At 32.6% G+C, this 18,846-nt stretch overlaps 1 protein-coding gene across 1 annotated transcript in view; it reads left to right on the top strand.

Moving 5' to 3' along the window:
• XPR1 (xenotropic and polytropic retrovirus receptor 1) overlaps positions 1-18,846 on the top strand; it is a 125,813-nt gene that overhangs the window by 71,787 nt on the left and 35,180 nt on the right. The window contains exons 3-7 of the mRNA XM_039881347.1: positions 236-337; positions 7,870-8,093; positions 10,438-10,587; positions 10,854-10,937; positions 14,644-14,725. Coding sequence (XP_039737281.1) covers positions 236-337; positions 7,870-8,093; positions 10,438-10,587; positions 10,854-10,937; positions 14,644-14,725 — 642 coding nt within the window. The remainder of the gene's footprint in view (positions 1-235; positions 338-7,869; positions 8,094-10,437; positions 10,588-10,853; positions 10,938-14,643; positions 14,726-18,846) is intronic.

The raw sequence follows: 18,846 nt of genomic DNA, 5'->3' as shown, positions 1-18,846 counted from the left end.
CCACATATATTCATTAGAGCAGAGATTTAGAGAGTCTTATTTAATTTTTAAAAATTGTGTTCCCGTGAAGAGGCCTTTGCTTAGTCTTTTCTTAATATGATTCATAGTTCATTTTTTCAAAGAAATGTGTTTATTGTCATTTTGAAGACTAAGAAAGTAGTAATTTTAAATTTATTTCCCCAGTTTTCCTAATTGGCCTCTGGACATCAAATTTAACTATTTTCTTTGCTTTCAGTTACAGATGAGGACACGGTAAAGAGGTATTTTGCCAAGTTTGAAGAAAAATTTTTCCAAACCTGTGAAAAGGAACTTGCCAAAATCAACACATTTTATTCAGGTGAGTCAATTTTTGGTACAACTAACAAGAGACAATTTCTGCTGCTTAGGAAGGAGAAACTCTGTCATATCATTGTTTAAACTTCTGATCATCATTTTAAAATTAGGGCTTGTTTTCCTTGCTATGCTGCACTGAAGGGGTATTTTCTTTAGCTAAAGTGGGAACACATCTAGTACCTCAATGTTCAATAAGCCTTATATGGTCATTGCCTAGATTCTCTTGCAGTTGCAAGGAACCTCATTGTGAAGCAGTGCCTTGATAGAGCTTCACTATATATATGTATATAGCGCAGTCTAAAGCTCTGAGGAGTCAAAGACTTGATTTTATCATTTCTCTCATAGCTGAATTACACAGCTCCAGCTTTTTAATTATGTCAGTTTTATGCCTTTCCAATGCATTGCGTAACACTCATATCTGTCTCTAAAGCACAGTCTCCAGAGTGGCATCTACACGATTCTATTGGAGTTGAGAAGAAAATATTAGAACTTGTGTTTATTTATGTCTTACTCCTTAAAAATTTTTTGTATATATGTTTACTACCTTACCTTTTTAACATCTGTTTTTCCATCTCACACAGCTCAACTCAGATTCCTTCATTGTATTCCAGTTGTCAGGCTCCTCCCAGAATTACTTCTCTATGAGTCATTTTAACTACTTGTCCTTTGTGCTTGTAATTCCTTTACCCTTATTGTCTTGTAATGCTTCTGCCTAGCTAACCTCCAATGGTAGACCATTCCAACCTTTTGCTTTCTTCGTGTCTACCCCTGGGCTGCTTAGGACAGCTGAAAAAAAAATCATACAGCTGAACAAATTTGAACTACTATACATTCGTCGTTGAATTTTTAACTGTGTCCTCAAAGCTGCCTGTGGACCCTAATCAATGCCCTTTTTCATGCTCCAAAGTGTTCTTCTAAACTCTACACCATTCTCTTGAATTCTGTGACCCATCTTCCCTATCAGGCTCTTTAATCTCATACTTTGCAAATAAAAATAAAGACTTTCAACTCCTGTTGATGTATAATACTTATGAAGATCTAGGCCATTCCCTCCCCTCAAATACCTACAGGCATTCTTACCTTTATTAATTTTCATCCAATTTCTTTAGAAAAGATATCCCTTTTTAGTCCATGGCAAATCTCTACAACTACTGACTGAATTTTAGTTCCTTGAGACTTTGCACCAGTAATTACCTCCTTTAAGAATTTTTGAATAAATGCATCATTAACTTCCCTTTTTACTGGTTTAGTCTCTTTAACAAGTCACTCCCTTCAAATAAAAAGGGAAGCAAATATCTTAACTCTGTGTTCTCTTCCTCATCTTTTGTTGATGGCTGGACTTCTTCCTAGGCAGAGGGAAGTTTATGCAAAGCCACAGAACCCTTAAAGGACATGGCATATATACATATCCTCTTTACTACATTACAAGCACCTAGAAGGCAGAGACAAAAGAGAAATATTATTTGAAATTATGCAGATGGATTTTTCAGCAAGGGAAAAATTTACAGAAGGAACGGCAGCATTCAAAGACAAAGATAATTACTGTAATTAGAAGATAGGAGGATAGGGGGAAACTAGCATTGTAGATGGCCATGTAACGTAGAATGAGGAAGAGGAGACTGAAAGAGGAAAGCATTTGCAGTGAGAAGAGGGTTTAGACTGTTTGTCAGTGTTCATCATATTGGATATGATCTAAGGCTGTAAATGAAAAACAAATGAGGTCAAGTTTATTAGCATTTTCTTTTACTATGATTTTTGGGGGAAAGGGTCTCCGAGTCTAACTCTAAATGGATAACTTAGATCACAAAGAATAGATAATGCTGCTTAGTTTACATTAACAATAGGTACATACCTTGTATATTTTGAGTTATACATAGACAGATATGTGTGTTTTGTATGTATGCATCTGTATATGTGTATGTATACAATATTTTTTTAAGAAACAATACTTATCCTTTCTACTTGTAACATCTATATTTTATTATTTCTATTTGATTTTTAAAATGCTGATTTATGATCCACTAAATTACTTTCATGACCCTATATTGGATTACCAGCCTTGGTTTAAAAAATAATATCTTAGACTTGGTTACTTTTCAAAAATAATTTTAGGCTTTCTACTGTTAAAAACTTGGGAGTATGATTTAATGACTTCCTTTTTCTATATGTATTAGCAGTGCCCGTTAGGGCATGTCTCTTGATGTTATCACAGAGTAGGTACGAATTGATAGTCTTCAGACTGACTTTTTGCCAGGTCAGGAAGTGATGGGTAATATGAAGACATGATTGACAGAAATAGAATTTGGCATTTATTCTAGACAGTATCATTTTTCTCCTTATTTAGCTGCCTTTTCTGTGGCAGATTGTCTTGTAGACTGCGATCCTCAGACATTAGGGCATATGAGACTATAAGTAATGCAGGGGATGGCATCTTTACAAAAAAGCAAACTATCATCTAAATTAATGCTCTTTTAAACTGTAGGTTGTGGCCCAATAAATAGGTCAGGAAATTAAAATGTCTGGGGTTATCACAGGCATTTAAAAAAATGTGAATTGAATGTAGTTGAATAGAAAAATATCAGTGTACATCTAATCCATTTATTTACCAATTATATCTACTTTGTATGTGCAGTATGATACTTGGTATTTTAGAATTTTGCAAAGTACTGTGGAAACTGATAAGAAGCATTGACTCTACTCGGAGGAAAAGAAAGAGATTGAGGAAAAGCCTTCAGAAGAAATGCCATTTAAATTGGGTCTTTGAAAATGTATGGGTATTTGCCAAATGCCATTGGGGGAGTATGTTCGGGGTTGCAGTCGGGGGAGTATGTTTGGGGTAGCAGTTGGAGTGTAGTGTTCCAGGGCAAGAGGAAAATCAAGTACATGACATGTTTGGGGGTGAGGAAAATAGTCTGCCAAGGCTGGAGTTGTAAGAGAACAAGGAGTAAGTTGGTGACAGAGGGAAAATTGGAGGAATAGGATATTTTATTCACACATGGAGATTTTAGACTTAAGTACTTGAAGTGTAACAATTTCAGGTAATAATACCAGATAAAAGCAGGACAAATATTGCATGTAATGTAACAAGATTAACTATCCTGAATCATCTATGATGGGTCAGTATTCTTGTAAACTTACTTTATATTTCAAATAACACTGAGACCCATAACGTGAATCAGGGGAATAGTAACATTACAAAAGACAAATAAACAAACAATAAAAGTATTCTAAGTCACTATTTTATCAAGAATTATTCTTCAGTTGCATGACAATATTAACAGCTTCACTTCTGAAGATAGCTTGTAGTTCAGAAATAACTTTTTCTAAAGTAAAAAAATATATATCTGGTGAAAAGTGAAGATCTTGTTAAACCTTATTTTAGCTTTCTGAGGGATGCATGAGTGTTTTGAAAATTCTTGAATGGTTATTGGAAATTTTTATCAAATATTATATGGGAGCTTATGGCATTAAGCATATATTATTAAGATAATAATCATTCTCATTCAGAGTCACCTGACTTACTGGCATGAGTAGAAATTGGAATTTATTGCCAAGTAGGCTTTTTTCATCAGTATTTATAAAATTGCTTTGAAATATTTTTTATTTTTTATAAGTGTATTTCTAAATTTTCATTCACTGACCAAAGTATGTTTTTATGTAATATATAACTTTTTCAGGTTTTGTGTTGTCCCACATGTTTGAGCTTTTTTGGAGATCTGACTCTAGAAAACTGAGGTATCATTGCAAAATAGACTTGGACACTTGATGTCAAAGCATTGTTTTTCATTCTTTTTAAACCTATGCCCCTTTTGATAAGTATAAAAAGCTCTATAACTATAGTAATATTGAATATGATTTTTTTTCCAATTACATATTATTTATACTCTCTTGCTGCCAACAGGGACTCAGTCTCTTTTATATGCTCTTCTAGATAGTCTTGCCCTTAAAGCAGAGAATCACTAGTTTAAAGAAAGTAGCAAAAAACCCTTGAAATTTTCATTTCGTCTCTATTTTATATAGGAACTTAGATTATTGGAGAGAACTTTTCCCTACATATCCATCCAGTCATTCATTTATTCATTTAACATACATGGATTGAAACTACTGTATGCAAGCTCTTATGAAACAAGGTTGAAGATGATAGTCCACACAACAACTTGAACACGAATGTTAATAGCAAAATTTATAGAGTAAAAAAAAAAAAACTAGAAACAATCCAAATATCTGTCAGCTGATGAATATTTAAACAAAATGTAGTGTTTCCATACGATGAAATACAATTCAGCAATAAAAGGAGCAAACTGTTGATACATGAACAAAATGGATGAACCTCAAAATCATTTTGCTAACAGAAGCCAGACACAAAAGACTACATATTGTATGATTTCCAAAGTGTCCGAAAAAGGCACATCTATGGAGACAGAAACCAGATCAGTGGTTACTTGGGTGTTGTGGGGGTGAGAGTGATGGTTGACATCCAGTGGCCATGGCAGATGTGTACGGGGTGATGGAGATGTCCTAAAATTAGACTGCGGTGGTAATTGCACAACTCCACATATTTACTAAAAATCAGAAAATTGTATTATTACAGTGGGTGGATTCTATGGTATATAAAGTATACCCGAAAAAAAATCTATTAAAAAATAAATTGTTCATCATTTAAAAATGAAGATTATAGAACGATTGCCCTCAGAAAACTCAATTAATGAAGCAAACATATAAACAAAGAAATGTATGCAGTGTGCTGTCTGTGCATGTATGTTGTCCCATGAGAGCCCTAAAGAGGGTCTTCATATTATGACTGAGAGTTATTAGGCAAGAAGTACTTTACATAGAAAGTGATACTTGAGATTAGCCTTATAAAATGAGTACAGGATTTGCCAGATGGAGAGTCATTTGTTTCTTGATTTATTGCTGGCACACAGGAAGTAACAGGTTTTCTTTCTTTCCATAGTTTGGACTTCCTACATTTTTACTATCATGTAATGAAAGATGTAAATAATTACAAAACTTATGTATTGATAATTCTGGCAAGGAAGCTAAACAAATAACAAATTCGTATATTAAACCTTTAACAGTAAAAGTTGATCATTGATATTACTTATGATATTCTGGATTTGGGCTCTTACTAATTACCTGAGGGTTTTTTTTTTTTATCAGCAGAGTAATTTATAGTTGACCTTGAATAAATCCTCACATCTTTCATTATATATGTGTTTTTAATTGTGTATAATATTTTTTAAAATTGCTATCAAGTGGTTAGGAAATAAATATTTAAGTTGTTTGAAACTAACTACTTAATAAACAGAAGCGTTTGGTATATCTTTGGCCTAGGCACATCATGAAAAAATTACTGAGATACTAAGTAGACTGTGAATCAAGAAAGAACCAAGAAGTTCTGTACTGTTTTTGATCATGACAATAATAAGATGAACACATTTGCAATAGAAATGCTTAACTTTTATAAAAAGAACCCTGAGATTCAGTTTCCCTTTGACTTCAGCATGAGATTTGAAAATAAATGAATTGTGGTTTTTCTTACGATATGGAAGACTAGAAAGAAATCTTGAAAACCTCTCACTACAGAACACCAAAATGTTGCATAAAATATGCAGAATTATTGGATACAAAATAAAAAGTATGTTTAATATGGTTAAAGATATAAAAAGAGAGTATCAAAACCATTAGCAAAGAATAAGAAACTATCAAAATTGACTTTTTAAAATAACCATTTAGAACTTTAAAAATGAAAATATAATCACTGAAATTTATATCTTAATCAGTTCATGTAAATTAAGTAGAGTTTAAGAAAGAATTTATAAACTAGAAAATAGAGTTGAAATAGTTACCTAGACTACAACACAAAGAGATAGAGGGAAATATAAGATATGTAAGAGACAGAGCAAGAAGATCAGGTGGCCATAGTTGATATCTGTGGTTTGCTATTTCCACTACTCATTAACATATTTCCTTTGCCCTCAGCCAGAAGTCCAGTTGGCTAGGGTTTTTTACTGGGTGAGTGGCCCAAACTTTACTTCCTGAAGGGTCTGAATCCTTAGTAATTCTGTCCTTTCTATGATTGCTGTGGTTTTCCATTAACTTTTATTATTGGTCATGGAAGTACTAAGATTTGTATTAAAGAGTCTCCTGGGTTGTAGACACAATCCTCTTTGCTCTTATTGTGTATCAAGAACTCACTTTCCCCTTGATAACCAGGATTAATCACTTTAACCAGTAAACCTTCTTCGCCTAGTGGTTCAGTGGTATAATGAGCCTAAAATGGCCAGGTGGCAGTCTCATCTTCCAGTTCTAGTGGAACCATTGTTGTCTTCCTTTGAAAGAAGCATGTCCCCTTGATAACTCACCAATAGGCAGAGCTTAAATCTTAGATTGGGAAGCAAAAATTTTGTGCGTGGATTATTAGATATAGCAGTGAGAAGAACCACTTGCGGTTTCCTAGACTTGATTCCTAGACTGTTTGGCTATAGTTAAGACAGCACCATCTAATGATCTCAATGCTGCATCCTGTAAGACAGAAGCCCATCCATTCAGAGTTTTATCTCCCCATTCATTTCAGTAAGCTTTTCTATTAGGGCAGCTATTTCTGGGTATGTGGTAAGATCATTTTACTTCATGGATATGCCCATTGCTTGACTACCTTTGCTGTGAAATGAGTTCCTTGATCAGAAACAAAGCTGTATAGAATGTCATGAAAATGGATAAGGCATTCTAGTTAATAGTGGTGCTAGCAGAAGCATTATGAGCAGGGAAAGCATATCCATATCAAGAATACATTTGGTCCAGAGAGGACAGGTTTCTACCCCATTCCTCCAGACCCTGGCAACCAGTAATATACTTCTGTCTCTTTGGATTTACCTATTCTGGACATTTCTTATAAGTGGAATCATACAATATGTGGCATTTTGTGTCTGGCTTCTTTCACTTACCATGATGTCTTCAAGATTCATTCATGTTGTAGTGTGAATCAGTAATTCATTCTTTTTTTTTATGGCCGAATAATAGTTCATTGTACATAGATATCATATTTTGCCTCTCCATTCATCAGTTAATGGACACATGGGTCGTTTCTACTTTTTGACTATTATGAATACAAATTGTGTAAGTGTACAAGGTTTTATGTGAACATATATTTTCAGTTCTCTTGGTATATACCTAGGAGTGGAATTGTTGGGTCTTAAGGTAACTATGATTAAACTTTTGAGAACTGCCAAACTGTTTTCCAAATTATAATGTAGCTGTACCATTTTGCATTCTTAATCTTAGTGGCTTTTTAAATTCTGTATCTTCATCTGTAAAAAGAAAGAGTACACTTGAGGTTTACAGGGAAAGAATTGTAGGGTAGAATGAAAGGAGGGTGTTATATCAAAACATTTTTTCCTCTCCAGTTCAAAAAATTACATATAACTTTATTTTCCTACAAACTAGAATAATTAGTAAAAATTCAGACAAGTTAGTGAGAACTTTCACCACCATTTTTATCTTGATGATTTGACAATTCTGTTTTATTCTTTATAGAAAAGCTTGCAGAGGCTCAGCGCAGGTTTGCTACACTTCAGAATGAGCTTCAGTCATCACTGGATGCACAGAAAGAAAGCACTGGTGTTACTACGTTGCGACAACGCAGAAAGCCAGTCTTCCACCTGTCCCATGAGGAACGTGTCCAACATAGGAATATTAAAGACCTTAAACTGGCCTTCAGCGAGTTCTACCTCAGTCTTATCCTGCTGCAGAACTATCAGGTACTTAGAGTCTTACCTTGGAGAATGGAATTCTTTAAATAATTGAGAAATTACAATAAATGGAATTACCTTGAGCTGTACTAATGGGCCAATCCAAAAAGGGAAACCCTAGCATGCTTTGTATTGGGATTTCTGATGTTCTTATTGGCTGAAAACCATGTTATCAGAGGTGGTTAAATAGTGTTAACAAGACTTCTTTTTTTGAAGATAGGTTTTCTAAAACCTTTTTGTACAATATGCAGGAGTAGCCCTTGACTCAAGGGCTAATAGTTTGCTTCTTATATTTAGAGGCATCTCTGTCAGTGGTGAGTAGAACTAAGAAATAATGTATGTCTACCCAACCACTGCTGGTTATGTAAGAGCTTTTATGTTCCTCCAAACCTATAGCAAAATTTCCATAAAAGCAATTGGACAGTTAACTTTCCTACAACTAACACTAATAATATAAAAGATATTTACTTTTCAACTTACCATTAAGAATCCTTCTAGTTTTATTTTCCAGAGGCTATATTATAACTGTATTTTCTTTTTAGTCTTGTGAAAGAAATCAGGTCACAGCAAACATGTCTACAGACTAAACATGTAGTCTGTTGTATCACTTATCACTCAATATTTTAAAAATCCACCCTGAAAAATTGAACTATTATGTATGCTAAATTTTAGAAATATAGGGCATTTATTCATTTGTAATTCTTTATAGATTTGTTTATATAGTTAAATCTATAAATATTTTATTGAAAAACATGATTTATTCAATAATAAACATTTAAATAGGCAAAAGCACCTCTCTAATCTTTAGAGAGACCTTATGTGCTATTCTTTTCCCATTTTATTCTTGTGATTATTACTTCTAGTCAGTGGTTAGGATCATCACAAGATCACATACTATATTAAAACCAAAGGTTGTACAACAAAAGTATTACCTGGGGTAAATATTTGAATTTTAAAATAAAAAGTCATTGTAGTCTCATCTCTGCAGTGATCTAAATTGTTAATGCATGTACTTATTTCTACCTTTCCCTTTCATAATTCTACTTTCTTCTTTGGAGATTTAATATTTGATCATTGAAAAAAGAACCCATTTGGAAAATAATTTTAGGAGAATAGGAAAGTAATTTTATAAGATATATATGATAGGAAATTCCTTTTAAATTTATAAGCTTTATAATTTATTTTTAAAAAAATAAAAATGTATTTCTTCTTATAATGCTACAAAACATTAACATTTCATATTTCATTAATTATGCTTGTGTGTTACAGGGAAATACTCTTGTTAAATTTTATTTTATTAACTTTCCCAGAAGCTTTAATTTTGAGTTATTATGAAAAAAAGCTCCTTAGGAAAACAAAAATAATTGTTAATTATAAAAGTTTTGATCTACCCTCCATTTTTTGAGTCTGTCTATTCTGTAAGAAAGAATACATTTATTATGAGAATAAGGAGAAAGGAAAATTGATTGAAAGCAGTTTCCAAGCCATGGTGAACCCCAAGGAGAGTTTAATATGATCCATTAAAGTATGAAAAAATATATATAAACAAACCAGCAAGCAAAAAAAGTCTAATTTAGAGTGAGTGCTCAATTTTTTTTACTAATGGGGATATGTGATTAGTAAATGTGGAAGAACTTCTTCAACCTTGCAAAACCACAGTTTCTTGCTTTCCTGGCATGTTGATCAAATAACAGAATTTGAGAATGTAGAAAAGTAGGATTTTGATATTATTGAAATAGAGGAAGAGTGCTAGCTTCTAACCATTATCAGGAAAACTCTATAAATATGATCACTTCTTTTCTACTGACTCTTCTTTGCCCTTCCATCCCCAAACTGAGAATGGAAGAGAGCAAAAGGAAAGTTAGGAGAAATAGATGATCTTCTATTTTCCATGCTGGTTCATACATGCTTTCATAGTAATGGGGGGAAATGCATAGCTATAATACTTCAAAAAACAAAGAACTTTAAAATGTATTCAGTGCATGATAAATTCAAAATATTTTCTGAGAGTATTTTTTTGGTCAAATAATCAAAATAATATGTTAGCTATTTTGAGAACAGTTGTACATAGGAAAACAGAAATAAAAATGTTTTGAATTTAGGACTTCCATTAATTTACTTGAAATAGAAATAATAGGGTTCATAGTTAGGGTTTCTTTCTATTATTGATAGCATACCACTTTGAAATAGATAAATAAGAAAGAAGAGTCTTATCCTTTTAGTAACTGCTTTTATGAAAGCATTGCCATTTCCCTTGGTATTCAATCTTGGCTGTGTCTACACATAGTGCTTATTATTTTTCACCTTTTATGGTAGTGGAAATTATAGTAGTGTTTCTCATTTCTTTCTGTAGAATCTGAATTTTACAGGGTTTCGAAAAATCCTTAAAAAGCATGACAAGATCCTGGAAACATCTCGTGGAGCAGATTGGCGAGTGGCTCATGTAGAAGTGGCCCCATTTTATACTTGCAAGAAAATCAACCAGCTCATCTCTGAAACTGAGGTATAGTAATCTCACTTATGTACCACATATTTTCAATAACTTACATGGTTTATTTTTAATGAAATAAGTCCTCATTTCTATTCTCCTTTATAATTAGTTGCTAGCTTTGAATATATATATATTTTCTTATGATTTTTTTCTTTTGCTTTATTAGTATGCATTCACTAAGAGGTTGTCAGAATACTATATATATAAATAGTTCAGAATTATTAATGCATAACTCAAATTTAGTATATGTGTCAAAATTTAATAATGTGTCTTTCTAGGCTGTAGTGACCAATGAACTTGAAGATGGTGACAGACAAAAAGCTATGAAGCGTTTACGTGTTCCCCCTTTGGGAGCTGCTCAGGTTAGTATTTGTTTCCAGCATTTGGTTGGTTGAATTTGCCAATTTAATAATCAACACAGTCTGTTTAGCTGATAAATTATACTGATTTCATTACTTTAAAAAAATGTTTCAAAGTTTGTAAATTATTTGTTACTTTTGTTTTAAGAGATTAGTTGGCAAATCTCCCTTCATAATGAATTATAATGTCTTCCCACTTTTCTCTTCTTTTTATTATGTATTTTTTCTTTTGTTATTATTGACATGCTAACTTCTTGGTCTCATCAAATGGTTAAGATGAGATGTTTATTTGATGATGGGGGCCAGGATGTCAGATGTGCTAAGCTACTACATAGCTTCATCCGAAACACAATAGTTACACCTAAAAAAGAATTTATTAAATGTTATCTACACATTAGTTATGCCAAAATACATTTAAATGAAACCTTCTGTGTCATAAAACAAATCTCAATAAACTTAAAAGGATTTAAATCATAGAAAGTATGTACTCTGACCACAGTGGAATGAAAATAAATAACAAAAGGAGCTTCCTTATCCTAATGAAAAGCATTTACAAAAAACCTACAAGTAGTAATGGTGAAACACTGAATGGTTTCTCCCTAAGGACAACTTTCAGCACTATACTGGAGATTATAGTCAGTGCAGTAATGTTAAAAAAAAAAAAAAGAAGAAGAAGCTTTCCGATTCAAGAGAAAGAAGTAAAACTAGTGGTGTTTTTTGTGCTTGCATAAGGACCTATGTAGAAAATCAGTGAATCTGTAGAATAGCTACTAGAACTAAGAAGTGAATTTAGCAAAGTTGCAGAATATAAGATTAATATATAAAAATCAATTGTATTTCTATATACTATCAAGAATGATTGGGAATTAAAATTTTTTAAAATAATGCTATTTATGATGAAAATATAAAATACTTAGGGGTAAGTATGACAAAAGATGGATAAGATCTCTACACTGAAAACTACTGACAAAAATTAAAGACAAGTATATGAGAGATATCCAATGTTCATAGGTTAGAAAACCCAATATTTTAAAGACATCATTTCTTCCTAAATTGATCTGTAGATACAACACAATCCAACTCAAAATCACAAGACTTTAAAAAAAAATAATTGGTAGGCAAATTTTTAAATTTATATAGAAATGCAGTGGACCAAGAATAGCCGGAACAACTTTGGAACAACCATGTTGAAGTATTAATACCACCTGGTATTAAACTTGTTATTAAATCTACAGTAATAAAGATAAGTGTGTTGTTAGCACCAGGATTGGCAAGTAGATTAATGAAACAGAATACTGTGTAAAAATAGACCAATAAATACATGGACAACTAATTTTCAATAAAAATGCAAAAGCAGTTCATTGGAGAAAGGATAGTCTTTTCAACAAATGGTGCCAGAGCGATTGGCTTCCATATTGAAAAAAAGAACTTCCATACATCCTTCATACCATGTACAAAAATTAATTTTAAGTGTACCATAGACCTAAATGAAAGTCTAAAACTACAAATTTTTGAAGAAAATGTAGAAGAAAGTACAGATGACTTTGGGTTACATAAAGATTTCTTAGAAATGCTACTTCATCAAAATTAAAAACTTCCACTCTTGCGGACAGTGTGAAGAGGATGAAAAAAGCAACAGATTAGAAGAAAATGTTTACAAAATGTATTTGATAAAATACTTGTATCCAGAATATATAAAGAGCTCTAGTACTCTATAAAAAGAAAACAAACACCCAACTTAAAAATCAGCAAAAGATCGGAATAGACACTTAATGAAAGGTGTATGGTGGTACATAAGCATGTGAGTAGAATGATGCTCGTATCATTAGTAGCAAATGCAAATTAAAACCACGTTGAGATAATGCACATCTATTAGAAGGACTAAAATTAAAAAGATTGACATACTAAATGTTGAAGGCACAAGAACTCTGATATGTTATGCTGTCAGTGAAATATAATATAATCCTGGAAAATAGTTGAGCAGTTTCTTAAAAAGTTAAACCTTTACCAACCATACGATCTAGCCATTATATGCCTAGGTATTTACCCACAACAAATGCAAGCATATATTCATATAAAGATGTGTACACAAATGTTCATAGCAACTTCATTCATAATAGCCTAAAACTGGAAACAACCCAAATGTCTATCAATAAATTGGTAAATGGATAAGCAATTGTGGTATATCCATATAATGGAATACTACTCATCGATAAAAAATGAATAAACATTGATATATGGAACTACATGGATGTATCTTAAAATAATTATGCAGAGAGAAAGAAGCCAGGCCAGCAAAGAGTACATGCTGTATGATTCTGTTTACCTAAGACTCTGGAAAATGCAAATAAATAAATATATATAAAGCGGATCAGTGATTGCTTGAGGGTGGGGTAGGATGTGGAAAGAAGAAAAGGATTACAGGACATGAGGGAACTCTTGTGGGTGATAGCTTTGTTTATTTTCTTAATTATGGTGATAGTTTCATAGGTGTTTATACATATCAAAACATCAAATTGTACATTTTAAATATGTGCAGATTATTGTCAATTTAGTCAGTAAGGCAGTTTAAAACAATAGGCATATCATAGTCAAACCATTTTAAAATAAAAGATAAAGAGAAAAGTCTTAAAAGCATCCAGAGAAGACACAAATCATATACTTTAAATATGTGCAATTTATTGTATGTCAATTATATTTCTATAAAGCTGTTAAAATAAGAAAATTAATTTTGAAAAATTAAGGTGTTAAATACATGTAGAGATGGCAAAGCTAAAGGAAACATGGAAATGGTTATCTCTAGTGTGGAGGGTCTGGTGTTTTTTTAAACTAAAGAAAAAAAAATTCAGAAAAAGACAAATGACTGTGTTTCTTCTGGATACTTTCAACCCTGAACGAACAATACTACAAATATCTGTTACTGATAAATAAATAATACGTCAGATGGTGTCTCAATGCTTTTTTTGTTTGAAGGTTTTTGGAAAACATTTAAAGTATCTTAAATGTAGTATCACCTCTAACAACAACAAAAGTTTTTTTATAATATTCATAGCAAATATTTAAATCCCTAAGATTATCTCTGTTTTTCATCTCTTTAGGTTTAAAATATCAGACTTTCTTTTATTTATTTTAGAAAACAATAGATTTCTTTTTGTCATTTTCTAAATATAAAATTACAGTGTAATAGAGAAAAATACTTTTGAACCTACACACTCTGGAGATTCTGATGTACCAGTCTCTTGAGAATCTAGTATATCTTTAAAAATTCACTTTAAACTACTCCAGTATAATAGTGTAAAAATATCAGAAAATGAAATGTTCTTATTTTCACTTTTGTCTCTATTATTCATAGTACCAAATATGTGGACCCTAATTGAGAATTACTGACTTATGAAATTTAAAGATGCACATACTGTAAAAATTAAACCTCTCCTATAAGAAAATCAGGGTATATATAATTTAATTCCTAAGATTATAATCTTTTTTATTTAGTGACTCAAATTTCTGTCAAAGGACTCAAATAACTGGCAACTCTATTCTAGTATTTTAGAATGATAAAGGATGATTCTGTTTCAGATTTCTAAAAATTCAGATCATAAAATATTTTTTATGGTAGAACTTTGAGGTTCATCCTACTGATTTATTACAATGTATTCTAAGTGTACTTCTATTTTGCTCTCTACCCAAAATGCTGTTTTGCTGTCCACAGCCCGCACCAGCATGGACTACTTTTAGAGTTGGCCTATTTTGTGGAATATTCATTGTACTGAATGTTACCCTTGTACTTGCCGGTAAGGAGTTTAAATTTCTAATTAAATTGTTCTCACTAGTATGCCTGTTGTCATATTCTGTTCCTCCAAAGCTACTACCAAACTACCACAGCTACTGAAAGAGAAATCTGTTAGGGCTAAGTTTTTTGTTCTTATAAATAAATGAAGGATGGGATGGTAGGGATGGTCATTTGTTTTGGTTTGTTTTTCTCTTTGCATATCTTATCCTTTAAAACATTGCTAGTTAATGACTTCTTGTTCGCCATCATTTTCCAGAGTTTAGGTAACAATTTTTCAGGCTTTTTCAGTGTTCAAGAATTTCAGCTCTTGATCATAGATGAGAGTAAATAAGATGTTACAAAATTCATATACTAAAGCTCATTCACTTGCTTTTTGGAAACTCTCTCACATCCTTTGCTGAATCTATTTACAGTTACTTTGCATATAATTTAATAAGCTTGGTTATATAATTTTCTATTCTATAGATGTTAAAAATTAAAAAGAAGTAGGAGGAATTGCTAGAAGCAGGTGCACTCCCAACATCAAGAAGTGATATAACAGCAAAGGAGGCATAATCTTTCTAAACCTCCCAACAGAATATGACATACCCCCCAGCAGCATCTGGCATTGTGGATCACTCCTTGACACTCTTCAGTTGTTATCTATTATACTTTGCTGGTAGTTCTTTCCCGTTCTCCTTTGCTAGCTGTTTTTTCTTTGTGACATTTAAATTGGCGGTGGGATACTACTGGGCTTAATCCTCAAATCTCTCTGCCTGCATTTGTTTCCTAACCTAGGCAACAAATGGCTATAAATACCATCTATATACTAATGACTCCCAAGTATATATACTCCCTCATCTCTGAATGCTATCTGATTGGCTACTTGGATGTTTTAATAGGACATCTCAAACTTACACGGACACTTTCTTTTTTACACTCAATTATACTTTCTCTTCCATAGAGCATCACCTGTCATCACTTTCTCAGGCCAAACACATTTTGCTTCTCTTTTTCCTCATACCTCATCTCTGCTCCATCAGCACATCCTGTTGCTCTGTCTTAAAAATATGCCCTAAACCCAACTACCTGCACCAGTGACATCCTTGTCTAAGCTGCTATTTCTTATTTAATGTACTGCCAAGTGCCTTCTGAATTTGTCTCCCTGCAGCCATTCTTGTCTCCTTATAGCCACTAATGTCTTTTTTTTTAAATGTAAGATCATGTCACTCTCCTCTTCAAAATCCATTAATGGCTTCTCTTACAATATAATTGAAACTTCTTACTATGTCCTACAAGACCCTAAAGGATCTTGCCCTTATGGGCTTTTCCGACTTTACATCCTCCTCATGTTCAGTTTCACTGTGTTTCCAACTACACTTGTGTTATTACTATTCGTTCAACACTCCAAGTTCATTCCCATTTATGAGCCCTTGCAGTTCCCTTAGAGGCTCTTCCCCAAGATGTCTACATAACTTACTCTGTCACTTTATATAGACTCTATTCAAATGCCATCTCCTTAATAATTCCGTTCCCGATCACTCTACACTAAAATAGCCTGTTCTATTCCTTTAGCCTACATTAGTTTTCCGTAGAGCACTTGTAATTACATACCTGTTTTCCCACTGGAATTTAAGTTCTTTGATGCCTGGGCTTTTGTCTCTCCTGTTCTCCAGTGTTCTCCAGCACCTAGAACACTGCCTGGGACATAATAGGGGTTTAAAAAATACTGGTGGAAGTTTGAATGGTTGAGATAGAAGGACCAAGATGAAATTAAATGATATACAACACACACACAAGAGCAAAAACATACTCATCTCAAAGGTTATTGCGTTTGAAGACTTTTACTTTAAGGGCAGATAATCCTGGCATACGTTAAGAGTCTGTGTATTTACTCTTAGAATGGTAACTGTGAATCATTAATAAAGGATTAAATTTTGCTCATTGAAGTCTACAAAGATACATGACTTAGAAATAAGTGTTATTGTATAAATCTCCATTGTATTCTGTTGTGGACTTTTAGTATTCATAATAGTGCCTGAACAAGGAAGGTTTGTATCACTGTCACACTTACTATTCTTGATTGCAGAGACTGTATTTTTTGCTTTTGTATTTCAAGTTCCTATACAATGCCAGGCATATATATCAGATGCTTAAGAAATAATTATACTGAACTCATTATTTCTCATAAACATTTTTCTTGATTGTCAGTTGCACATTATGAAATTATAACCCATGTTGTATTGGCTTTTAGAGAGTATATGAACTTTACCTGTAATGATGCATTATCATTTGTATTTTTAGAATTATCCTTCCAATTACTAAAAATTAACTTTAATTATCGTCTGCATAAGCTCATTATTTAATATTGGGATAATTTATGATCATATTTAATCTAGTTCTATTTCTTCAGATGAATGCACTCTTTATACAGAATGTATGTAAATACTACAATAAAAAACCTAGTCTCAGATCATCAAGCTAGCTGTTGTGGAAAGAACACTTAATTCGTCTTCAAAAGGCCTTGCCTGGGTTTCAGTCCTAGCTCCCCTGTTAATTGTTTTGGCTTTAAGGGCATCACTTTACTTCTCTGAAACAGTTTCCTTATTTGTTAAATGAGTTTAAGCATTCATTCATGTTTTAGAATTCATTCAACAAGCAAATTTTATGTATCTCACAGTTATGCTCGATACTTATGAGTCTTAAGATAGAAAAGAGAATCTCTTTTCTTACGAAGTTTATTATTGCGCCAAGGAGATTGACATATATTAAAACAATAATAATATATAACAAGATAGTGTTAAATGTGCTAAGCAGGTCAAAAGAACAAGTGATTACTTTTAAATGAGAGCATCAGAGAAGACTTTTTCAGTGACATTTGTGCTGGACATTGATGGAATAAAAGATACTCTAAGAGAAGAAGATGGATGAGAAGAGATTTTAATTTTAGTTGTCCATGGTAGGGGGTGGGGTATAGGAGGAGGAGGGAGTGTGTTGTGAAGGAGAGAAGTGATAAATTCACCTAAGGTAAAGGAGAGTATTAGATAATAAGAATGAAAAGATAGCTTGAGACCAGTTTATAGAGTTCAGCTAAGAAGTGCGAGTAAAACGTGTTTATAGTTGTGAAACACTTCATCAGTATGGTGTATGTGATGATGAGAGTTGTTCTTTCCATAGAGAAAACCTTATCATTTATATGTGGAATTTTTTCTTTTGTTTCCAAGATGAGCACGATGGTATTATCATCATCATTAAATAAGACATAAGAATTAATTAAATAAACTTCTTTTTTTTTTTATTTATGTGAACGAATTGAAAACACGTGTTTTTAAAATTCAGGGACAAATGGAGGTTTTTTCTTTCATAAATATAGACTAGGTTTTTGTGAGGCAGTCTGAGTTTTTTTTTACTGTTTGGTTTATGCATTAGTGTTGTGCATTATGTTCTCTCACCTCAGAGCCCTTCTTTGTTTGATCTTTGTGGGTCAGGGGAGGGTGGAGGGTGGTTAGGCAGGGTAAATATAGTTAAAAAGCCAGCTGTCTATCTTTATTTATCTTCCAGCAGGTGCTTAAATGATAACAATGTTGAGAGTTGAGAAACACAACAATAGCAATGCATGTATAAGCACAATTCTTTTTTTGAAACATTCACATCAAAAAATAATGTACATAATTGCTGTAGTTTCTAAGGGGACATGACCTAATATTTAATAATTTGCCTGAAATTTACACATCTCAGATATTTTGGTTTCATGAAGGAGAAGAATTACCTATTTAGATTTTTTAAAACTTCTCTTATGGATTCCTAATAACCTTAATTTGATGCAGTAACAGTATACTTGGTCCTTTGCAGTTTATTCTTCACATAACTCAAGTAGCCCTTTAAAATTATTAATCTGTCATGACATTTAACAACATAAGCCAATGTGAAACAAGAACTTGTTAAAAGGATAATAAAATTTATCAGGAGGTAAGAATTAATGTTTAGGGGCACTGTGAGGTAAGTTTGGGAAAAACAAGTTAGAGATGAGATTGTAAAAAGCTTGAGGCTAAGGTGTGGGAATGTCGTGATTATTAGAGTGCTGTACAATATTAGTGGTACTGAACTTTTACATGGATATATGGACAATAGAATATAGTGGTT

The sequence above is a fragment of the Pteropus medius genome, unplaced genomic scaffold, assembly GCF_902729225.1.
Source record: "Pteropus medius unplaced genomic scaffold, Ma_sr-lr_union100, whole genome shotgun sequence".
Taxonomy (NCBI): domain Eukaryota; kingdom Metazoa; phylum Chordata; class Mammalia; order Chiroptera; family Pteropodidae; genus Pteropus; species Pteropus medius.
Note: the sequence above shows the minus strand (reverse complement) of the source record. Positions and strands in the feature narration are given on the sequence as shown.